This window comes from Berkeleyomyces rouxiae (genome assembly GCF_048999995.1).
Source record: "Berkeleyomyces rouxiae strain 22BRR77 chromosome Unknown BrBRR77_ptg000003l, whole genome shotgun sequence".
Taxonomy (NCBI): domain Eukaryota; kingdom Fungi; phylum Ascomycota; class Sordariomycetes; order Microascales; family Ceratocystidaceae; genus Berkeleyomyces; species Berkeleyomyces rouxiae.
The window spans coordinates 719181-742565 of record NW_027396493.1 but is presented as its reverse complement, the minus strand read 5'-3'; the positions used below and the strand labels follow the sequence as shown (position 1 = coordinate 742565).

At 51.3% G+C, this 23385-nt stretch overlaps 8 protein-coding genes across 8 annotated transcripts; 3 read left to right on the top strand and 5 right to left on the bottom strand.

The window, feature by feature from the left end:
* Nucleotides 1-757: 757 nt before the first annotated feature.
* Nucleotides 758-2830, top strand: BROUX77_003378 (uncharacterized protein; the record flags this gene model as incomplete). The annotated part of the gene is made up of 1 exon (XM_073748023.1): nucleotides 758-2830. One exon carries the CDS (start codon nucleotides 758-760, stop codon nucleotides 2828-2830), a length of 2073 nt encoding a protein of 690 aa, XP_073605803.1.
* Nucleotides 2831-3748: 918 nt separating this feature from the next.
* BROUX77_003377 (uncharacterized protein) lies at nucleotides 3749-7644 on the bottom strand (the record flags this gene model as incomplete). The annotated part of the gene is made up of 2 exons (XM_073748021.1): nucleotides 3749-3772; nucleotides 3961-7644. 2 exons carry the CDS (start codon nucleotides 7642-7644, stop codon nucleotides 3749-3751), a joined length of 3708 nt encoding a protein of 1235 aa, XP_073605802.1.
* Nucleotides 7645-8772: 1128 nt separating this feature from the next.
* BROUX77_003376 (uncharacterized protein) lies at nucleotides 8773-9939 on the top strand (the record flags this gene model as incomplete). Its single annotated transcript, XM_073748020.1, has 1 exon — nucleotides 8773-9939. The coding sequence occupies one exon, from the start codon at nucleotides 8773-8775 to the stop codon at nucleotides 9937-9939; it is 1167 nt and encodes a 388-aa protein (XP_073605801.1).
* Nucleotides 9940-10103: 164 nt separating this feature from the next.
* Nucleotides 10104-13694, top strand: BROUX77_003375 (uncharacterized protein; the record flags this gene model as incomplete). Its single annotated transcript, XM_073748019.1, has 1 exon — nucleotides 10104-13694. The coding sequence occupies one exon, from the start codon at nucleotides 10104-10106 to the stop codon at nucleotides 13692-13694; it is 3591 nt and encodes a 1196-aa protein (XP_073605800.1).
* Nucleotides 13695-14477: 783 nt separating this feature from the next.
* Nucleotides 14478-15209, bottom strand: BROUX77_003374 (uncharacterized protein; the record flags this gene model as incomplete). The annotated part of the gene is made up of 1 exon (XM_073748018.1): nucleotides 14478-15209. One exon carries the CDS (start codon nucleotides 15207-15209, stop codon nucleotides 14478-14480), a length of 732 nt encoding a protein of 243 aa, XP_073605799.1.
* A 1761-nt stretch (nucleotides 15210-16970) lies between these two features.
* On the bottom strand, nucleotides 16971-18036 carry BROUX77_003373 (uncharacterized protein; the record flags this gene model as incomplete). The annotated part of the gene is made up of 3 exons (XM_073748017.1): nucleotides 16971-17615; nucleotides 17728-17890; nucleotides 18005-18036. The coding sequence occupies 3 exons, from the start codon at nucleotides 18034-18036 to the stop codon at nucleotides 16971-16973; spliced, it is 840 nt and encodes a 279-aa protein (XP_073605798.1).
* A 362-nt stretch (nucleotides 18037-18398) lies between these two features.
* BROUX77_003372 (uncharacterized protein) lies at nucleotides 18399-18662 on the bottom strand (the record flags this gene model as incomplete). The annotated part of the gene is made up of 1 exon (XM_073748016.1): nucleotides 18399-18662. The coding sequence occupies one exon, from the start codon at nucleotides 18660-18662 to the stop codon at nucleotides 18399-18401; it is 264 nt and encodes an 87-aa protein (XP_073605797.1).
* A 673-nt stretch (nucleotides 18663-19335) lies between these two features.
* On the bottom strand, nucleotides 19336-22893 carry BROUX77_003371 (uncharacterized protein; the record flags this gene model as incomplete). The annotated part of the gene is made up of 1 exon (XM_073748015.1): nucleotides 19336-22893. The coding sequence occupies one exon, from the start codon at nucleotides 22891-22893 to the stop codon at nucleotides 19336-19338; it is 3558 nt and encodes a 1185-aa protein (XP_073605796.1).
* Nucleotides 22894-23385: the final 492 nt, after the last annotated feature.

Here is a 23385-nt window from a genome sequence, read left to right as displayed (position 1 = left end):
ATGCGACTATTTATCCTGTTGGAAAGGGAGGCAACCGACGATCGGCGGCGACGACAACTAGTTCCTCTAGGAAGTGCCGTTAGTCTTGGTTCTGGTCTGGCATTAGTTTTGCCGTACCAGCGCCGGACTAGTCCTTCGAGGATACGCCGTTAGTGTTGGTGTCGGGCTTCCGTCGGTCCTTAAGGGTGCAACCCCAACAGGCAACCGACGATCGGCGGCGACGACAACTAGTTCCTCTAGGAAGTGCCGTTAGTCTTGGTTCTGGTCTGGCATTAGTTTTGCCGTACCAGCGCCGGACTAGTCCTTCGAGGATACGCCGTTAGTGTTGGTGTCGGGCTTCCGTCGGTCCTTAAGGGTGCAACCCCAACACTGATCAACTCAGGGCAGGAGACGACGATATTTATGTTGTCGGCGCTCCTGACAAAACTCTGTCTTCCCAAGCTAGAAACAATCAACATCTAACTACGAACAAAAGATAAGTCTCGTGTAAACAAGACGTAACAGGTTCGTAACAATCGAACCAGATAACAACCCCCACCTAAGCACGCAATGGCAATTGCAACAAGAAAACTCTGCAGCAGCAGAACAACGTCTATCAGAGCACCCGTGCTCAGCACATCCCACGACAACCTCATATCCGTTGATCAACTCACGATCTACACAGACCAACCTGTGCCATAAGCGCATCTTCATAGGTCGCCGACCTTCGGCGTTGTGGAAAAGAAGAGTGGGGTAGGTCTCATGCATAACCCTTAGCATGAGCAGTGTCAGGATAGCTATTCATGACAACGACGAAGGCGAACTGCGCCCAGTAGCATTCTTTTCCAAGAAGCTGTCCCCTGCCGAGGTCAACTATGAGATTCACGACAAAGAGCTCCTGGCAGTTGTGAAGTGCTTGGAAGAGTGGAGGGGCGAATTGAAGAGTCTTGGCGCCCCCTTCAAAATATTGACCGACCACAAGAACCTGCAATACTTTATGACGACACGGAAACTTTCAGAGCGGCAGGTTCGGTGGTCCCAGAAGCTTTCAGAATACGACTTCCAGCTTGAGTTCCGATCAGGAAGCAAAAGTGGTAAACCCGACGCCCTGAGCAGACGAGAACAAGACATTCCTCAAGGCGAAGACGACGACAGGTTAAAATCTCGGATCATGAGACTTGTCAAGGACCATTGGGTGTCACCAGATGCAGCAGTAATGATGACCCCGGCCCACGTTACCCAACCCGCGGACCGGATCCCTAACGGTGCGCAGCTTTTCGCGCAACTCCACCTGCAGGAACTATGGGATACAGCTAAGACGAAGGATTCGGATATTGCACTCATGTACCAAGCGTTGGCCAGTGGCGAACGAAGTTTTCCTCCTACCATCTCGAGAAAAGTCACGATCTCTATAGCGGAATGCGAGTTCGACGAGCGCGGCGCTCTAGTATATCGGCACAAACTGTTCGTGCCTGACTGGGAACCATTGCGAACTGCGCTGATCCAGAAAACACACGACTCACATGTCACAGGACACCCAGGTCGAGACGGCACGCTTGCGATTCTGTCCCGGGAATTCTTTTGGCCTGGCATTTCAAGAGAGGTGCGCCAATTCTGCGCCAATTGTGACGTGTGTGGACGATCCAAAGTATGGCGAGAAAGAAAGAAGGGACTCTTACGACCACTGCCTATCCCTGAACGACCACACTCGGAACTCGGTATCGATTTTATGACGGAACTACCTGCACGAAAGACTGGCGACCCACGATACTTGATGGTCATTGTGGACCGACTTACTGGAGCTGTCAGCTTGGAGGCCATGACAACTATGGCAGCCGAAAAGTGTGCAGAGCGGTTCGTACACTGCCACTGGAAACACCACGGCTTCCCTCACGCCTTAACATCAGACCGTGGAAGCAATTGGACGAGCGAATTTTGGACCAAGTTGTGCGAACTGACAGGGATCGAACAGAGACTGTCAACTGCCTTCCACCCAGAAACCGACGGAGCGACAGAAAGGATGAACCAGGAAGTGTTGGCCTACCTACGAGCATTCATTACTTATTCACAATACGACTGGCCCGACCTGCTACCATCCGCTATGTTAGCAATCAACAACCGAAACACTTCGACAGGAATGAGCCCCTTTTTCCTCACGCACGGCTACCATGTCAGTCCAATTCAGCAGGTCATCGCCGATCAGGCTCTTCACGGAGTTTTGGAGGCCACAGATGCGGAGAAGTTCGTTCAAAAGCTACGCGAAGGTTGGGAACTGGCACAAGCAGCAATGGCCACCCGTCAACAGGAAATGGAAGACCAGGCAAACAGATCACGTGGTGCCCAGGAACGCTTCGAAGTGGGTGACCTTGTATGGTTAAAACTCAAAAATATCAGCACTCCGCAACTGTTGAAGAAGCTTGCTTGGGCCAATGCCAAGTACCGCGTCACGAAAGTGGTTTCTCCCCATGTGGTCGAGCTTGATGTACCAACAAACATCCATCCCCGCTTCCATGTCGACCTCCTTAAACGAGCACCGAACAACCCGTTGCCCTCCCAAGAAACAGACGATGCCCAGCCTCCACACATTGAAGAGAACGACTACGGCGAGCCTGAATTTTTAGTCGAACAAATCCTGAGAAGTCGACGAAGACGCATTGGAAGGGGATTTCGAAGAGAACTACTCGTTAAATGGGTTGGATACGCAGAGCCCGATTGGAGACCACGAGCCGATTTTGAGGAGACTGAAGCACTGGACGCCTTTGAAGCGAAGTTTGGAGACGACGATGACGTTGGTGAACCAGAAGCCGGTGCGAGGACAGGGCCGCCCACACAGAGGAGAAGAGGGGGGTAATGTTACGGGTTGAGAACCCGTGGTTGGATCAGACAGAGCTGATCCAGTGCTTTCGAATGCAGGTCGTTTCACCGAATTTGGACAAGGTTTCGGATGAACTTCGGCAACTCTTCGGAGGCTTCGGAGAGCTCGGACCGGGTCGGACTTGAGGTCCGTGGGTAGGATTCGCCTAATCCGGCAGGATGCAAAAAGGTCCGAAGTGTTCCGAGGGAAACTGAGGGATTCCGACGGGATCGGAGTTAACCTCGAGTTATCGCCGAAAACTCGGACATAAGGAGCTCACGGAGGGATATTGAGCCGATCGGGAACTTGCATTTGTAAGCACAAAAATGTCTATATAGTAGACCCAAATCCGCTGTTTAGTTTAGTCTTTCTTCTACCTTTTTCTCTCCATCAAAAGATAATAAACAGCATTCTGGTCATAACTGCAAGACTCTCTTGTACTTAGTGAACCGCTCACAATAAGCGCATCTTCATAGGTCGCCGACCTTCGGCGTTGTGGAAAAGAAGAGTGGGGTAGGTCTCATGCATAACCCTTAGCATGAGCAGTGTCAGGATAGCTATTCATGACAGTGGGTGAGGAAAAACGGGCTCACCCCCATGGACGTATTGCGGTTGTTGATGGCTAACATTGCGGCAGGCAACAGTTCCGGCCAGTCGTACTGGGAATAGGTAACGAACGCTCTCATGTACGCCAACACTTCCTGGTTCATCCGTTCCGTGGCTCCGTCTGTCTGGGGATGGAATCCCGTGGATAGTCTTCTCTCGATGCTGGTTAAACGACATAGGCTGCTCCAAAATTCGCTCGTCCAGTTGGTTCCTCTGTCTGACGTGAGGGCGTGTGGGAAGCCGTGATACTTCCAGTGACATTGCAAGAATCTCTCGGCGCAATGTGTCGCGGTCATTGTTGTCATCGCTTCAAGGGTCACAGCTCCTGTCAATCTGTCGACAATCACCATCAGGTATCTCGGGTCGCCGGGCTTCCGTGCCGGCAGTTCAGTCATGAAATCGATTCCCAGCTCTGAATGTGGTCTTTCCGGTATCGGCAGTGGTCGCAGTAGTCCTTTCTTCCGTTCTCGCCAAACTTTGGATCTTCCGCACACGTCGCAGTTCGCACAGAAGCGACGTACATCTCTCGAAATACCGGGCCAGAAGAAGTCGCGTGATAGAATGGCAAGCGTGCCGTCTCGTCCCGGGTGGCCAGTAACGTGTGAATCATGTGTACTCTGAATCAACGCTGTCCGTAGGGGCTCCCAGTCTGGTATAAAAAGCTTCTGTCGATATACAAGGGCGCCTCGGTTGTCGAATTCACATTCGGCTATGGATATAGCCACCTTCTTGGTCAGTGTCGGGGGAAAACTTCTCTCTGCGGTCGCTAGAGCCTTGTACATTTCGTGGAAATCGCTGTCCTTCGTCTTTGCTTCGTCCCACAGGCGCTGTAAATCTTGCTGCGAAAATATCTGGTCTCCGTGGGGGACAATGTCGGTTCTCTGAACGATCTCCGCCGGGGACAGGCCTACTGTCGTTGCTTCGGGAAGCCAGTGATCCTTGACTAGCTTCATGATTCGAGATTTGAGTCGCTCATCATCCTCGCCCTGGGGGGTGTCCTGCTCTCGTCGACTCAACGCATCGGGCTTTCCGTTCTTGACTCCTGCTCGAAACTCCAGTTGGAAATCATACTCTGAAAGTGTCTGTGACCACCGAACCTGTCTCTCCGATAGCTTGCGCGTTGTCATGAAATATTGAAGATTCCTGTGGTCGGTAAGAATCTTAAACGGGGCTCCAAGACTCTTTAGTTCGCCTCTCCATTCTTCAAGACACTTTATGACAGCCAACAACTCTTTATCATGGATCTCGTAGTTGACTTCGGCGGGGCTCAGCTTCTTTGAGAAAAATGCAACGGGGCGGAGGCTTCCAGTCTCGTCGACCTGCGACAGCGTACCTCCCAGTGCCCATCCTGAGCAGTCGCACTCTACTATTGTAGGCCGTTCTTCATCCCACATTGCTAGCACGGGGGCTCTCATGAAGTCGTTCTTCAGCTTCTCAAAGGCTTGATCTTCTGTCTTGCTCCACTTCCACGGCTCTTCTTTCTTCGTAAGTCGAACTAGCGGCGCTGCAACTTCGCTGAATAACGGGATAAATTGGCGGTAAAAATTCGCAAAGCCAAGAAAACTGCGGACGCCTTTCACATTCGTCGGAGGCTGCCACTCGCGGATTGCAGCCACTTTAGCGGGATCAACTTTTATCCCCTCTCCGGCCTGGATGATAAAGCCCAGGTACTTCGTCTCGGTCACTGCAAACTCGCACTTGTTCAGGTCTAAACGTAGACCAGCATCGCCCAATCTCTCCAACACAAGGTTCACTTTTCTCATGTGGTCCTTGTGACTTCCGTCGGTGTAAATTAGTACATCGTCAAGGTACGCGGAATAAAAGTCGTCCAAATAGTCGCGGAGCGTGCTGTTGATGTATCGTTGAAACGTGGCGGGTGCTCCGGATAGTCCAAAGGGCGTAACTAGCCACTCGTATAGGCCGAACCTGGTCCGGAAAGCGGTTTTCCATTCGTCGCCTTCTGTGATTCGTATCTTGTGAAACGCGGCGCGGACATCGACCTTGGTAAAATAGCGTGCCTTGGCTAGCGCTCTCAGAGTTTCACTGATTAGCGGCAGCGGGTAACGATCTTTCTCGGTTATGTCGTTCAGTGCTCGATAGTCCACGCAGAATCGCAGACCGCCTCCGGGTTTCCGAACAAACAGGACAGGGGCGCCTCCGGGGGAGCTGCTAGCGCGAATCCATCCCTTGTCTAAGTGGTCTGCGAGCGTCTTGCGCAGAACCAATAATTCATCTCTCGACATGTTGTACAGGGGGCCCCATGGGACCTCTTTGTCTCGTCCTTGTTCGTCTTTCTTCATCTTTATAGCGTGGTCGATGCCTGGTCGGTTGGGCGGTAAATCTCCTTCGCCATCGTCTAGGAAAATCGGTGCTAAATGCTTGAGTTCCTGCGGGAGTCTCTCGGAAATCTGTTCTCTTGTGAGGCGGGCTTTCACTTCGAGGGCCTTGTTGATGTCTTGAATGGAGGCCGAAAACACTTGTAGCTTCTGTTTGCTCTTCCTTCCTCGTCGAATCTCTGCGGCAAAAACTGCTGCCATCACCATGCTTGCTTTGGGGGCGCCAGCGTGCGCTTCACGCCAGCCTTTCTCTCGGACAATAAGTCGGTCTCCTTGATCCTTGAAGGTAATCATTCGCTCTTTCGCGGAGTACACGACGTCGTTCTTCTCCATCCAGGGCTTTCCCAGGATCATGTCGTAGGCTAAATTCGGTATCACGTAACCGTAGACTCTCTCTTTGCGACCGTCGATATCAATGTCGCACACTGCAATTTCTGAAATCCATCTCTTCTTCGTGTCGTTTTCTGCAAGTAGTAGCTCTCTTCTCTTCACGGGGATACGCTGGAGACCCCGTCGCTTGACTAAACCTTCGTCAAATGCTGATGTTACCAAGCATCCAGTGTCGAGCAGTGCGTCACAATAAAAGAAGTTGTTGACGAAAGTCTCGATCAAAAACGGTGTGGAATGCATGTGGTTGACTGCATCAGCATGGACGATGTTGGTGCCGGTTCTCTTCTTGCGTCTTCTCTTCTTTAAACTCAGGGGCCGAAATTCGTCTGGGTCTACTCTTGTGTCCGCATCGTGTGGAACACTCTCGATAATCTCGTCCATCGGCTCTGAAACTTCTGGAATCATTGCATGGTTCATTCTCGCTGGTCGACGACTCGGGGCAAACTTCGGGCAGTCAAGAGACCGGTGGCCCGTGGCAAGGCAACGGAAACAGGCGTTGCCAGACTTTGCTTTCTCTTTTTCATCTGCAGATCTCCAAGGTGCACGGGGTTTGACGGGACGGGTGCGTTGGCATTCATTGCTCGGGAGCGGCGTGTGGAAGGCGTTGACACTCATTGTCACGTGTTCTTCATCATTGTCGGGGTGCGGTTGCTGGTCCACGACGCTCGGGGTTACAACTTTGGCGGACATTGTTTCTGCTTTCGTCTGGCTGTACCACGTCAAAGTCTTCGACGGGTCCTTGGAACTATATCCTGGTAGCGCTTCCACTCGTCCCGCTACTCTCTTTACTTTCTCAACCCATCTTGGGTAGTCGTCGTTGGGGAGGTTTTTGACTGTGAGGTATACCTGAAGTGTCGAGTTTATGGCGGAGTTCAGGTGTAAAATCTTAACGCGGTCGGGCCAGTCCAAACCTCCACATAAGCCAACTTGGTGCTCGAAATCTTGTAGGAAAGACACAAAACTCTGGTGACTTCCCATCTGTATAGCGCAGAGCTTCTGGCCTGCCTTCTGGATCGCGTCCTTGTCTTCAAACTGGTCGTTGATGTGCTGAAGAAAACTCTTCCAATCCCAATTGTGTATGGCGCCATCGGTGAACCATTGTTCTACTCTCGCTTGTTGCTCAGCGTGAATACTCATGAAAATGCTGAGACAAATTGCTTGGGAAGACCCGATGACGTGAGCTGCGATTTGCGCGCGGACCTTCAACTGTTTAAAATATCTGGGGAAGGACAAAAGCTTTCCATCCCACTCTGGCCACGGTGCGTTGTAGCGGTGGTTAATCATCGGTTGTGAAGGTGGTAGGGCAAGTGCAGGCGCGGGAGGAGCCGGGGCTTGTAGTTTCGCGTGGTTCTGTAGTATCATCTGGACTATTGCGAGTTGCTGAGGCGTAAATACTTCTAATCCTGGGGTATTGGTGGGCTGCTCCTGTTGGGAGTCGCGGGGTAGCCCGGACAGAACATCTTCTGTTTTGTCGTTCATCGTTAAAGTATGCTATCTCACGGCCTGAATGCGAGTCTTAGCTTCTTTCGTCACGTGCGGAACGTGGTATTCTTCGCTTAAGAACCTTGACACTTATGCAAGGTCGGCGGACTTCGTGTGGTGGGGGGACGGGAAGCTTCCTCACAGGCTTCTAAGAGAACATAAGGGGTAATGAAGCTTCCTCACAAGCTTCTAAGACAACAAGGGGTCATGAAGCTTCCTAACAAGCTTCTAAGATAACAAGGGGTAGTGAAGCTTCCTCTGTCATGAATAGCTATCCTGACACTGCTCATGCTAAGGGTTATGCATGAGACCTACCCCACTCTTCTTTTCCACAACGCCGAAGGTCGGCGACCTATGAAGATGCGCTTATGGCACAGGTTGGTCTGTGTAGATCGTGAGTTGATCAACGGATATGAGGTTGTCGTGGGATGTGCTGAGCACGGGTGCTCTGATAGACGTTGTTCTGCTGCTGCGGAGTTTTCTTGTTGCAATTGCCATTGCGTGCTTAGGTGGGGGTTGTTATCTGGTTCGATTGTTACGAACCTGTTACGTCTTGTTTACACGAGACTTATCTTTTGTTCGTAGTTAGATGTTGATTGTTTCTAGCTTGGGAAGACAGAGTTTTGTCAGGAGCGCCGACAACATAAATATCGTCGTCTCCTGCCCTGAGTTGATCAGGTTTACTCTTGTTCTCCAAGCTTAACAATCACATGCACTTGCTTACCTTCTTCTTCTTCTTTATACCATTCTGTTCTTGCTTTCTTTGCAGTTCAACCTTTCTTCTTCTTTGAAGTGTGTGATTGTTCCTCCTCCTTCCTCTTTGTGCCGCTCTATTCTCAGAATAGCCATCTAAGTTGTGTGTTGCCTCTTCATCTCAACCGACCATACGTCTTAGCACTCTGTCTAACTGACGTCTTCCTCCACAGGCCCGACTGTCCACCTCAGGAACCTATCATTGTCCCGAGTCGTTGGCTGTACCCGGAACCCTAATCCTTTCTTCGGGCCCTATCCGTAATATTTTGTTAAGCTTCATTTGAAGACCCGACGCTATTACAACTTTGGCTCTCTTTGGCACTTTTTTCTCTCCTCATTTATTTTTCCCTCTCTATTACGTTTCAACTCGCAATGGCCCTCACTCGCGAAATGATCGAGCATCTCAATACGTTCCTCCTGTCGATTCCTGACCGAACTCCTGAGAACTGGCATCTCGGTGCCCTTCCTAGGGAGTTCAGTGCTGAGATCAAAATGGCTATTGTGGCGGCTTACATGTCTGGTCTGCGCACCGACGATGGTGCCCCGCCCATCCCCGTTGGCTCTGTTCCTGATGCGGCTCAGGTTTACTGGGCTGCGTTCCAGGCTGGCGCTGAAGCCCGCTTCAACTCCCTTGAGTCTCTTCCCCGAGTCAAACGGGAAGAGGATGCCGATCCGTTGAAAGAGGCCGACAAGCATCTTGATGTCGTGCCCTATGATGGCAATCAGCAAGGCTTCCAGGCGTTCCAGAGGCAACTTGCGGTCAAATTTGCTGCTGCACCCAAGCACCACCGCACGGAGCAGCGCAAGCTGATGACTGCCTTCTCCTACCTTAGAGATGGCGCTCTGGATTGGGCCATGCCTCGGATGGACCCGGCCACTGGACACATGAACTTTGAAACGTACGACGATTTTATGAAATCGTTAGCTGAGGCTTTCGATGACCCTGACTGGCGCATGACTGCGACCCAGCAGATCTTCGACTTAAAGCAGACAGGTACTTGTACTGCCTATCACTCTGCTTTTACAACGCTGTTGAAGAAACTCGGTTGGGCCGACGCTGATTTCACCATTGCACTATTTCAGCGAGGCCTCAAGCCCCACATACAGGACGCTCTGGCTTGGAACACCTATCCTGCCCCTAAGGGAACGCTTGATCAGTTCGCTAATTTCTGCAACACGCTGGACAATACGATCAACAACCGAACCCGGGGAAACAACGGGAAAATCCAACCGCCTCCTGGTGTGGTCCCCTTTCAGCAAGATTCTCGTTCGAGAAATGCTGGCGCCCAAAAAGCTGTCCCCAACACCAAGCCAGCTAAGGGTACCTCTGCAGGTCCCGATGCCAACGGTCTACCCTTCCGTAAGACTGCTGACGGCAAAATGGCAAAGGGTGTTTGTTGGAAGTGTGGCGCAAAGGACCACATGCTAAAGGCTTGCCCCAAAAACAACCTTGCTCTTCGCGCAGCTACTGTCCCTTCTCCCTCCACTTCTACCCGGGCTCCCTCGACGGCCCCTGCGCCTGATGCGTCAAAAAACTAGAAGGGCTACCGACCCATTCCCCTCTGGTCCTGGCTAGCCCTGACGCTGCTGATGAGGGTCTCTTGAGAATCAGCACTTGTTCTCTTGATAATGCTATCGATTATGGTAACTCTCCCCCTCTGGTTATTCCTGTGACAGTGAATAATTCCATTGAGGCCTACGCTATGGTGGATTCGGGATCAACAACTTGTTTTGTGGATTCTGAATTTATAGCAAGGCATCAGATTCCTACTGTTCTCAAGGCCAGAGCCGAGTCGCTCCATGTTGTTGATGGTAGTGAAACTGCTGCGGGTAAAGTGACCCACCAAGTTCCTTTGTCCCTCTCTTTTCCTAATTATTCAGAAACTTTGGTTTTTCAAATCACGAAGCTTGGGGGCTACCACATCATCCTGGGGAAATGCTGGCTCGACGCCCATAACCCGGAAATTTCTTGGCCTTCCAATACGCTCAAGATATCGGTTACTTCTACCGCCGATGGCAATGCTGTGGCAGCTTCTGATTCTTCTTCTTCTTCTTCTTCTGTTTCGACTGCTTCTACTGATTCTGGCGCTTCGTTTGATTTTTCTTATACAAAAAACGACAAAAATATTGCTTCTACCGCTGGCAGTCAGATTGAGGGATCTGCTCCTGCTTCAGCCACTTCACCCCTTCCTTCTTTTATTGCACAATCGTCAGCTGTGTCTTGTTCCTGTGTGACGGTGTCGTCTCAGGCTTTGCATCGCTTTGCCAAAGCTGAGAAACTACAGATTTATCGTGTCACCGCTCAGGAAGTCCTGGATTATCTCAATCAGGAGGACCTAACTCCGGAACAAGAGCATGCACGGCTCCTTGAACGCATCCCGAAGAAATACCATGACCTACTTCCTCTGTTCTCTCGAGAAGGTGCTGATCAACTACCACCTCACCGGGACATTGATCATGCGATTAACTTCGTTCCCGATGCGAAATACCCCAAGGCCCCGCTGTACGATATGACTCCACTCGAGTTGCAGGCTGTCAAAAAATATCTAGATGGCATGCTTGCTAAAGGCTTTATTTCCTCTTCCTCTTCGCCGCTGGCTTCCCCGATTCTTTTTGCTAGGAAGCCAGGCAGTTTACGATTCTGTGTTGATTTCCGAGCCGTCAATGATATCACCATCAAAGACGTAACTCCTCTGCCTCGGATCAATGAATCACTGCGCACGGCGGCTACGGGAAACATTTTTACAAAGCTGGATCTGAGAGCCGCGTACCACTTGATTCGCATCAAGAAAGGTGATGAATACAAGACAGCTTTCAGAACTCGATATGGCATTTTTGAGTACAATGTGATGCCGTTTGGGCTCACCAATGCTCCTGCCACGTGTCAGAAATATGTCAGCGAGGTCTTGTCGGAGTATTTGGACATATTCTGTGTCTGTTACTTGGATGATATCCTGGTGTTCTCTCTGAACCAAGAGGAACATGATGTTCATGTGCGCAAAGTCCTGCTAAAATTAGCGCAGGCCAGTCTGTTTGTCAAGGGTGAAAAATGCGAATTCGACAAGACTGAAACTACCTTTGTTGGCTTTGTTATTTCAGCCGATGCTCTGAAGATGGACCCCGCTAAAGTTGCGGCTGTCCGTGAGTGGGAGGCTCCCCGAACTGTTAAGGGAGTCCAGTCCTTTTTGGGTTTTGCCAATTTCTATAGGAGGTTCATCCGTGACTTCTCTAGAATCTGCACACCTCTCTTCGAGTTGACTAAAAAGACGCAATCTTTTGTCTGGTCCTCTGAATGTGAGGCAGCATTTCACACCCTGAAGGACCTTTTCTGCTCTGAACCTATCCTCAAGCACTTTGATTACCTGTTGGACACTGTTATTGAAACAGACGCGTCTGACCGTGTAATATCTGCCGTCATGTCTCAATACCACCCGACTGACAAGGGGCTTCTACTACACCCCGTGGCCTATTTCTCTCAAAAAATGAATCCTGCCCAGTGTAACTACGGCGTAGGTGACAAGGAGTTGTTAGCCATTGTGGAGTCTCTAAAGTCGTGGCGATTCATGGTTGAAAGTCTGGAAAAACCTGTTCTGGTATTGACGGACCATCGGAATTTAGCCGTTCTTAAGCAAATTCCGGCCATGAACAGACGGCAAGCGAGGTGGGCTATGGAACTGAGCGAGTACCGTTATGTCATCACTTATAGGCCTGGCTCCTTGAATTCTAGAGCTGATGCCCTGACCAGACGCTACGAAGACCTCGTTTCTTCTTCTTCTGAGGAGGATAAAGAGCTGTGTGCTCCTATTATTCCCCCTGAAAATTTTATTGGTACCATGTCTTTGGTAGACGAGGTAAAAATCGCGCTATCCACGGACAAGTGGGCTCTTGATGTTATTTCTGCTCTTCGAGGCCAGTCGACCAAACCTCCAGATGTGGACCTCAGTGTCTGCAGGCTTGACAATGACGGTCTTTTGTTTGTCAACGACCTTCTATATTTGCCGAACGAGGATCTACGAGTTCGTGCATTGAAGAATTGTCATGATATTATGCCTAGCGGACACCCTGGACAAAAGAACACTTTTGAACTTCTTGTTCGGGAATACTGGTGGCCCGGGATGCGTCGTGATGTCATCCGGTACATCCGAAATTGTGAGGTCTGCCAACGGATCAAGTCCGCGCGACATAGTCCCTACGGTCTACTGAAACCTCTGACCATTCCGCAAGCTCGGTGGACATCTGTGTCCCTTGATTTTATCACCGGCTTGCCGGTCTCCAATTCTTTTGACATGATTCTCGTTGTCGTCGATAGGCTTAGCAAAATGGCTCACTTTATACCTTGCGATTCCTCGCTGGATGCTGCAGGTTTTGCTAAGCTCTATTTGTCAGCAGTGTATAGGCTCCACGGTCTGCCATTGGACATTGTGTCCGACAGGGGTAGTCTGTTTACGTCGGCTTTTTCCAAGGCTTTAGCCAAACTGTTGGGCATAAAGCAAAATCTGAGTACTGCGTTCCACCCTCAGACCGATGGTCAGACTGAGCGTGTGAACTCTATTTTGGAGCAATACCTGCGGGGTTACACCAACTATAGACAGGACAATTGGGCTGATCTTTTGCCCTTGGCGGAGTTCTCTTACAATGACTCCGAGTCCAGTTCTACTATGCTGACGCCCTTCTTTGCGAACCACGGGTTTCACCCCAGAAGTGGGCGTGAGTCGCTCCCAGTCTCTGTGGAAAAAGGCCCGTTGCGGAACTTTGTTAAAGAGCTTGACAACATTTGTCAGTTTTTAAAGACTGAAATTACGTGGAGCCGTGAGCGGATGACCGAGTACGCGAATCGACACAAATCTTCCGCCCCTCTCCTTCGAGAAGGGGACTTAGTGTGGCTTTTGAGTAGAAATATTCGAACTACTCGTCCTTCAAAGAAGTTGGACTTCAAGAAGCTTGGCCCATTTAAGATTCTACGGAAGGTGTCTTCGCATGCCTACGAGTTGGCACTCCCTGCCACTATGAAGGTTCATCCCGTCTTCCACGTTTGTCTGCTGGAACCATGTGCGTCGGATCCTCTTCCTGGCCAGAAAAACCCTCCTCCTCCTCCCGTCATAGTAGATGGCGAGGAAGAATTTGTGGTCAAGGAAATTATAGGCGTGTCTTCGCGTGGCCCTCTGCAATATCAAGTAGTTTGGGAGGGCTATGAACATGATGGACCCTCCTGGGAACCTCTGGACCATTTAGCCAATGCACCTGAGAAGGTTGCAGAATTCTACAAGAGGATGCCTAACGCCAGACGATCTTAGTACTGCTGTGGAAATCAGTCATAAAAAGGGGGGCTACTGTCATGAATAGCCATCCTGACACTGCTCATGCTAAGGGTTATGCATGAGACCTACCCCACTCTTCTTTTCCACAACGCCGAAGGTCGGCGACCTATGAAGATGCGCTTATGGCACAGGTTGGTCTGTGTAGATCGTGAGTTGATCAACGGATATGAGGTTGTCGTGGGATGTGCTGAGCACGGGTGCTCTGATAGACGTTGTTCTGCTGCTGCGGAGTTTTCTTGTTGCAATTGCCATTGCGTGCTTAGGTGGGGGTTGTTATCTGGTTCGATTGTTACGAACCTGTTACGTCTTGTTTACACGAGACTTATCTTTTGTTCATAGTTAGATGTTGATTGTTTCTAGCTTGGGAAGACAGAGTTTTGTCAGGAGCGCCGACAACATAAATATCGTCGTCTCCTGCCCTGAGTTGATCAGGTTTACTCTTGTTCTCCAAGCTTAACAATCACATGCACTTGCTTACCTTCTTCTTCTTCTTTATACCATTCTGTTCTTGCTTTCTTTGCAGTTCAACCTTTCTTCTTCTTTGAAGTGTGTGATTGTTCCTCCTCCTTCCTCTTTGTGCCGCTCTATTCTCAGAATAGCCATCTAAGTTGTGTGTTGCCTCTTCATCTCAACCGACCATACGTCTTAGCACTCTGTCTAACTGACGTCTTCCTCCACAGGCCCGACTGTCCACCTCAGGAACCTATCATTGTCCCGAGTCGTTGGCTGTACCCGGAACCCTAATCCTTTCTTCGGGCCCTATCCGTAATAGTGGGCATGCCGACACTCGTCGAGTTTTTGCCAGGCATTAAGCACCTGTTGTGCGTATTGTTCGTAGGTTGGGGGGTCTGGGAAACCAGCCAGGGCAGACATCACTTGCCCGGGGAGGGTGCGCCTCAGATTCATTATGCGCTCTTCGTGGCTCAGTCTATAGCAGCCAGCGATCTGCATCAACCGACTGACCCGAGCCAAATGTTCCGGAGCAGAGGCACCTCGGCATTTGAGGGTGTGCAGCTCCAAGAGTGCACGACGGGAAGCTGAGGTGTCCTCGAAGCAGCTGTCCAAGAATTCCAGGAACTTATCCACGTTCTCCAACGATGGATCGCGGCTCATGCGGGCAATGTAGGTCTGTGCCTGGAGCAAGGCATTGTCGGCTAACAGACCGTAACAGTGCAGAATGAACCCTCCTGCGCCGTTGAAGTGACTGTGGTCGTAGCGGTACTTCATCTCCACGTATGACCGGTACGTTGGGTAGAGATCAGGCCGCGTATGGTCATAACGGACCGGGCGGAGGTCGGAGGAGGTGTTTCGCACAACCACTGGGGTCGCGGGGGCGGAGTTGGGGAGTCCCTGCATTTCGTTATTGTGAGCCATTGTTGCTTCGTGGAAAACCTCTGGCTCACCGGGGACTTCTGGTAGTATGCTGTCTTCTCGGAAGCTGTGGTGGAAGGAAGAATCGTCGTCAGAGGGTGCAAAATAGTTTGGGGCCATAGGGTTTGGCCGCTGTGGATATTCAAATGGCAAAGTAAAAGAAAAGTAAAAATATATCTCGATCCCTCGTCGGGTCGGCGGTAAAGTAAAAAAAAAGGAAAGATAAGAGTGACTTAAGGAAAAATAAAAAAAAAAGGAAAAGGGAAAGGGGGGTTTGAGAATTCGAGATGATGTTAAGGTGTGATTACGCTAAGCTGGATCTTCACAGAAAGGGACACAGAGGGACAAAGATCTCGAATTGAAGAACAAAACTAAACTCTCTAAATGGTGTAGAAACAATGCGACTATTTATCCTGTTGGAAAGGGAGGCAACCGACGATCGGCGGCGACGACAACTAGTTCCTCTAGGAAGTGCCGTTAGTCTTGGTTCTGGTCTGGCATTAGTTTTGCCGTACCAGCGCCGGACTAGTCCTTCGAGGATACGCCGTTAGTGTTGGTGTCGGGCTTCCGTCGGTCCTTAAGGGTGCAACCCCAACACTCAGCCCCAGGCGCGTCGTGCGGCGCGTTTCATCGCGCGCGGTCGGTTTCTTGTCTATTTTGTTCGATGCACTGCTCGAACTAGTCTTAGAATCAATTGAGCTGTTGCTCAGAGTCGTTTTGGTGAGTTTTTCTGTCGATTTGGCCATTTTTGCAAAAGTTTTTTTTGAGCACATGATTGATAAAACGTTGGAAAGCAGCAGGAGCACCAGTGAGGCCGAAAGGGGTGACTAGCCATTCATACGCGCCGAGATGGGTGCGGAAGGCCGTGTAGGCTTCACTACCTTCTTTCAGGCGGAGACGGTGGAACGCGGAGATTACATCGACCTTGGAGACGTACTTGGCGGCAGCGATGTCACGGAGGGTGTCGTTGATCAGTGGTAACGGGTAACCATCCTTCTCTGTGACGCTGTTCAGGGCTATTACGGATAGGGCCCAAGGAAACCATTAGGGTTCTAGAAAGCCAACGACTCAGGACAATGATAGGTTCCAGAGGTGGACAGTCAGGCCTGCGCGGATATACGGCCGGGAGGAGAGGATAGAACTCTCTAGGTCGTATGGTCGGTTTGAGGTAAAGAGGCACACTCAACTAATTGATCTTATAACACACGGAAGGGAATAAACAATCACAGGAACACTGAGGTAACGAAGACGACAGAAGGTACTGATGCAATGAAGGCTATCAAGAAACAAGTGATAATTAAAGATATAGTACTAAAGAAGAAGGTACTATCGAAGAAGTGATACTATAAACTAGTATACAAAGAAGAATGGCAAAAGGGGTGTATGTGATTGTTAAGCTTGGGGAGCAAGAGTTAACCTGATCACACAGGGCAGAAGGCAACGCTATTTAAGGCGTTGCAGATTCTGACAACAGAGATCTTCCCAAGCTAGAACCAAATCACAGATAACCGAAAGTGGGGACATACGTAACTCAACGTTACCAGACGCTACTATCAAACCGGATGTTAGTTCACGAGATAAACCAACACGGCAGCAGCAGAACTGAAAATCCCTCAAGACACCCAGGCAACGATATGTCGCGTTACAGCGATATCGGCCTAACAGGTGTGGGCCCCACGCTCAAACGCTGTTGACACAAAAGGAACGAGAATAGCAGTCAACTCAGAATAAGCTGCATCAACTGCAGAGTACCGAGTTACCTAATAGCGATGATCTATAGTGTGCAAGCCGGCCACACCCGAGTAGATAAACCGGAGTGACACCTCAAGGTTACACAGACCACCAAGTGGTATAACCGTATCATCATACGTCCTTGGAACATTAGCGTGACACAACGGAAGCGGGGTAAGGTGCCAGGCATAACCCTATGCAATGGCAATGGCAAGAATGGCTATTCATGACAAGGGCACGGTAGTCTACGCAAAAACGAAGACCACCACCAGGTTTCTTCACGAAGATGACAGGAGCACCTCCCTCAGCACTACTGGCTCGGATAAAGCCAGCGTCGAGCAAGTCGTAGAGAGTTTTCCGGAGCAGCAGCAGTTCTTCTCGGCTCATTGAGTACAGAGGGCACGAGGGCGGGGACAAGCCTGGTTTAAGGCGGATCTCTGTATCAATGCCAGGGCGGTTCGGGGGGAGCTCGGAAGCTTTCTTCCTGTCGAAAGCGTCGATGACAGGAAGGAGCCACTCGGGACAGTTGGCGCGGGGGTCGGTGTAAATTTTGGCCTTGAGGGCCTTCTCAATGTCGTGAAGAGTGGCGGAGAAGATGCGGACATTGTGAGAACGGCGGGCTCTGAGGTGAAAGGCGCGGACGGCGTGGGCAGTAACAGGGAGGACATCGGGATTGGCAGTACAGTTGGTAAGACGAAGGGGAGTGGGCAAGCGGATGAAGACTTCGTTCTGGGCAGGGCGGAGGGAAGCGTCGTGCTTGGCAATCCAGCCTTGACCCAGGATGAGGTCCTCAGTCTGACCAGGGACGATGTAAGCGTAGAGTTTCTCGTCCAATCCTCCGAGACCAAGGTCAAAAACGGCGACTTGATCGATGACGGGTGGGTTTTGGTCATTAACTACTTCTTACGGGTTGAGAACCCGTGGTTGGATCAGACAGAGCTGATCCAGTGCTTTCGAATGCAGGTCGTTTCACCGAATTTGGACAAGGTTTCGGATGAACTTCGGCAACTCTTCGGAGGCTTCGGAGAGCTCGGACCGGGTCGGACTTGAGGTCCGGGGGTAGGATTCGCCTAATCCGGCAGGATGCAAAAAGGTCCGAAGTGTTCCGAGGGAAACTGAGGGATTCCGACGGGATCGGAGTTAACCTCGAGTTATCGCCGAAAACTCGGACATAAGGAGCTCACGGAGGGATATTGAGCCGATCGGGAACTTGCATTTGTAAGCACAAAAATGTCTATATAGTAGACCCAAATCCGCTGTTTAGTTTAGTCTTTCTTCTACCTTTTTCTCTCCATCAAAAGATAATAAACAGCATTCTGGTCATAACTGCAAGACTCTCTTGTACTTAGTGAACCGCTCACACTACTTGAGCAATTGGACGAGGGCAGATGGGCAGGATAGTAGCGTGGGCGCGGGTGGCGGTGCGCGGAGAGACGGTGGCAAGACACAGGCAACCGGAGTCGACGAAGGCAGAGGTAGAACAAGTTTTATTGAGAACAACATCTATATAGGTACCTCTAGCCCCCATTTCCTCCCGAGCGATCTTCTCTCCTTGGGGCTCTAGACGGCGACGTTCGCCTAGAGCTCTCCATTTCCCGACATGTCGCGGGACGCGGGCGTGGGCACAGGCAGGGGCAGAGCTGGGGTCGGCGCAGCAAGCTGGGGAAGGTTGGTGGAGCGGACAGGGACGGTAGTAGTGGGGACAAAGTTCAGTGGACAGTTCTGGCGCAGATGGCCAGTCTGGCGGCAGCGGAAGCAGGCGCGGTTGCGGCGGAGGCGCTCGCGCTCCTCGTCGGTCAGGGGCTGAAGGGCCGTGGCAGTGACAGTGGGAGTCCAATCCATAGCATCGGGGTGACGAGCAGCAGCCGACGGGGGAACGGAGGAAACAAAAGGGCCAGCAGGAGCATGTAAGGGGCCAAGTCGTAAAAGGACGTAGAAGGGCAGAAACAGATATATTGCGATGGAGAGAAGAAGAAAGAACTAACTAAAACTAGGAGAGAGCAGCAGCTCTTTATACTGCCTGGGTAGAACAACTGAGGCCTACCTGATTGACCCAAACGTGGTGAGTCATCGGGCGTTCGGATCAAGGCCGGTTGGGCCACTTGTATTCGGACCGTCAGTAGTCGGGCCTTTGCGGACTCGGACCACCGACACTCGAACCACCGTTGCTCAAGCCACACCGGCTTCAACTCGGGCAATCAGGCAAAGCCTTGACCCGGGTCTCCCAGACCCTAACATCAGCCTCCTTCTCTTTCTTCCCATCCTCCCATGGCCGTGTAACACAAAAAAAGAAAACAACAGGAAGGTGGACACCAACTGAAAACAACAAAGGGAATAGCAAACAACAAGCAACTAATCATCGGTAAACGACAACAGAACGAACAAGGAGTGGAACAGACAGTGGAGAAACAAAAAAAATGTCAAAGGAAAGGGAAATAGACCCTGTGCAACAACCGTGGAACTCGCAGCTCCTTCAATCAAACTTCGGACTCAAGCAGTCCTCTCGCCACGGCACTCACACCTCAACGTCGGCAGTCTCCTGCGCTCGCAAGAATTCTTCTAAAGCAGCCGTTTCTTCCAGCGCCTCTGTAGGTTCCCAAGTGGGATCTCGCCAACCAACCCATTTCACCAAGTACTGGGCTGGTTCGTCTCTCGTGGCTGGCCGGTGTTCCAGGATCTTCTCGACTTCGTATTCCTCAAAGCCATCGATCTCGACTGGTCCGGGGCTCGATACGTGCGGGTCTTGTGAGGGCCAAGGGTCGTTCGGGTGGTATTTCAATCTGTCGGCATGAAACACGTCGTGTCCTCTGGCACCCTTCAGGTCAAGACGGTAGCTGTGGGAGCCTACAGCCTCTAAGACCTGGAGCTTCTGGTATCTTGGCCGGAGTCGCTTGCCTGGGCCTTCTTGCTGCACAGTATGGGAGCTTTTTGCCAACCAAACCCAGTCGCCGGGCTGGAAACGTCGATGTGGTTGTCTGTGTCTGTTCGACTGTTCCTCCATAGCAGACTTGGCGGCGCTGAGAGAGGCTTTGGCCCAATCCGTGTGGTCTGCCAAGCTCTTCAGGATTCTTGTTGCTTGAGCTATGGGACTCGTGTTGGCTGCAACGGGGGCTGCTAGGGGGGCAATGGCGTCGGGCTGCAGCTCAACCAAGTCAGGACTATAGCCGTGGGACAACGTGAACGGGGACGTCTCTGTTGAAGCCGCTGGGGCTGCGTTCAGGGCAAACTCCACAATTGGCAGGCAGTCTAGCCAGTCTGAGCGGTCGTGTAGGAGTTTGGCCATCTTTGTCTTCACCTCAGCATTTGTCCTCTCAGTGGCCCCGTTGGTCTGTGGGTGGTAAGCGGTGGACAGACGACGATCGATCTTCAGGGTGGTACAGAGTCGTTTCCAGAACATGTTGGCAAATTGGCGGTCAGAAGCAATGCTGTTAGGAAGACCATGGCGAGGGTAGTAGACTTCCAAGAAACGGCTGGCAAGATACTCGATATCCAGGCTGCGGCAGGCTATAAGGATGACACCCTTGGACAGATGGTCCACCACCGTCATGACGTGCTTGTAGACTTTTCCTTCCTTCTTGCACGGCGGGAGAGGGCCAATCAGATCTATGCCAATGTCACGCCAGATGCGGTCAGGTACCGGAAGGGGCTTCAGGAGACCTTGCTTGAGCTGGCGCATGACGTTCGTGCTACCGCAGATTTCGCAGTTGCGGCAGAACCGTTTGACATCCGCTGTGTAGTGCGGCCAGAAGTAAGTCTTGGAAACTTCCTGACACATGATTCTTTGGCCGGGGTGGACTAGTGTCACGGAATCGTGAATCTCTTGTAGCAAGGCTGTCCTCAGAGGTTCCCACTGGGGTACCCACAATCTTGATCTGTATCGCAGTCGACCTTCGGAGTCCAATGAGCATTCGGACAGTGACACTCGCCAATTAGTCTTCAAGCTGTCTGGCCATTTGGGCGCCTGAGAGGCAACCACTGCGCATGCTGTCGCATAGTCAGAGTCGGCTGACAATGCTTGTTCCCACAGTGTACTGAGGGCTTCCTTACGGAACGGGGATGGCAGTGTAACGCGAGCAGATCTGACTTTCAGGACACCGTCGGGCAAACACTGGAGGAGCTGTTGGTTGCGAGCTTGTAGGCGGGGATCATCGGGGCCTGAAGGCATGTGAAGGCGGGAGAGAGCATCGGGCAGTGGGGACAGTTTCCCGGGACGGTGTTTCAGTGTTAGGTCAAACTCGCTTAGCAGGTTAGCCCAACGAGCTTGCCTCTCTGTTAACTGTTGCGCAGAGGTAAAATGCAACAAGTTCTTGTGGTCTGTTAACACTCGGATGGGTCCCTGGGCGCCACGTAACTCTCCTCTCCACTCTTTCAGGGCTCGGACGATTGCCAACATTTCTTTGTCATGGATCTCATAGTTGGACTCGGCAGGAGACAGCTTCTGGCTGATGTAGGCACATGGAAACAGGCCATCTGGATGCTGCTGCAATAGGACAGCTCCAGTGCTGTAGCCTGAAGAGTCAGCTTCGACAGTTGTTGGCAGAGAGTGGTCGAAGAGGCGCAAGACGGGCGAAGCACAGAAGAGATCTTTGAGTGACGAGAAGGCAGCTTGGCATTCTGGAGACCAGACGAAGGGAACTAGGTGACCAGTCAGTGAAGTGAGAGGGACGGCTACTTCGGCAAAGTTCTTGATGAACGGGCGGTAAAAATTGGCAAATCCTAGGAAGCCACGGAGCTCTTTCTTGGAACTGGGTACGGGCCAGTCTTTCACTGCTTGCACCTTGGCAGGATCCATTGTTGCTTTTCCAGGCTTGATGATGTAGCCCAGGTACTTGACTTCTTGTACACCGAACTCGCACTTGTCGATGTCAACCGTCAGTCCGGCCTTCACGAGCTTGGCTAGGACGTGGTTAACTTGTTCCTTGTGCTCGTCGAGGGAGCCATCGGTGTACACTAGAATGTCATCAACGTAAGCAGAACAAAACAGTTCGAGGTACTCTTGCAATACGGAATTCAGGAAGCGTTGGAATTGGGCAGGAGCATTGGACAAACCAAACGGCATCACGTTCCATTCAAAGGAGCCCAGGCGCGTACGGAAAGCGGTCTTCCATTCGTGGCCTGGCTCGATACGAATATTATGGAACGCTGCAACGACGTCAAGCTTAGTGAACCACTTTGAACGGCTGATTTGGCGTAGTGTTTCCTTGAAGTTGGGTAACGGGTATCTATCCTTCTTCATCAGCTTGTTCAACAGACGGTAGTCCACGCAGAATCTAAGTCCACCGCCAGGTTTCTTGACGAACAGGATGGGGGCAGCAGCAGTGGAACTACTCATTCGAATGAACTTCTTGTTCAGTAGGTTCAATAACGTTTGGCGCAGTACTATCAACTCATCATGAGAAAGGCTGTACAGTGGTCCCCAGGGAGCTTCCGAGTCAGGGACAGTTAGATGAATCTCGTGGTTCATCCCGGGACGCAGCGGCGGGAGGCGGCGCGTGTAGAGTGCTTCTGGGTCAAAAGCAACAACATTCTGTGGGTCTATCCAACTGGGAACCTTTTCCTTCCAGTCATCTGTAACAGGCTCATTCTCTCGGGCCAACTTTTCCAATGCTTTGTTGATATCCTGTATGCTCGCAGCAAAGACCTTCAAGTCCTGGTGCAAGATCTTGCTGACACGTGCAGCTTTCAATTCCGTAGGGGTGTCCAAGTTCCGAATGGTCGAAACAGAGCGAGGGACGGAGAAGTGGGGGAGCACCAAACGGTGCCGGTTGCAGTCTATTAGGGCGTTGTGGTGGCTCAGCCACGGGTATCCAATAAGAAGTTCGTCATCATAAATGTCGGGTACGACAAGGGCAAGGACTTCTTCCCGGAGGCCGCCGAGATCCAGCTCGAAGCGGGCAGCCTGAGTGGCCACGGAAGAAGGTTGGTCATTAAAGGGTTTTAAGGAAAGGGAAGTTTGCAGTGCAGAACAAGGTAGTTTCAATCGTTTCACGAGGGCTTGGGATATGATCAAGGAGACTGTATTTCCGGTGTCGACTAGAGCTACCGTGACGTGGTTGTCGTTGATGACGGGCATCTATGGATAGGGAGCCCTTGACTAGCAACGGGAGTTGCTTAGCCTTGTCCTTTTCCCTCCGGGGGCGACTTTCGCTAGAGGGACCTAGTTTTCCGAAGCGGACTTGTAGGAAGAGTCTCCCTGGGCGGCTTCCTCAATCTCGGGACCCAGGAGAGGGGCACGTAGTTGGCCACGCGGTGGACGCGGCCGTTGGCAGGCGTGGTGGGTCTGCGGGGGACACTGCAGGGACACTCGGCCACGAAATGGCCGTTGGTGCCGCAACGGATCGTGAAACTACACTAGTGATATACTAGGCGTAGCCTCGAAAAGGTCTCTCAGACTCTAACATTTCGACGCTTTTGCGTAGAGTCCGAATTCACGGAGCCTCTCTGCCACCTGTTGCAGGTGCTTCTCGTGTTCTTCTTCGTTCCTCGGATAAATCAGTATATCATCCAGATATACGATAACACTCTGGTCAATCAGACCGGACAGCGCCTTATTCATATAGGCCTG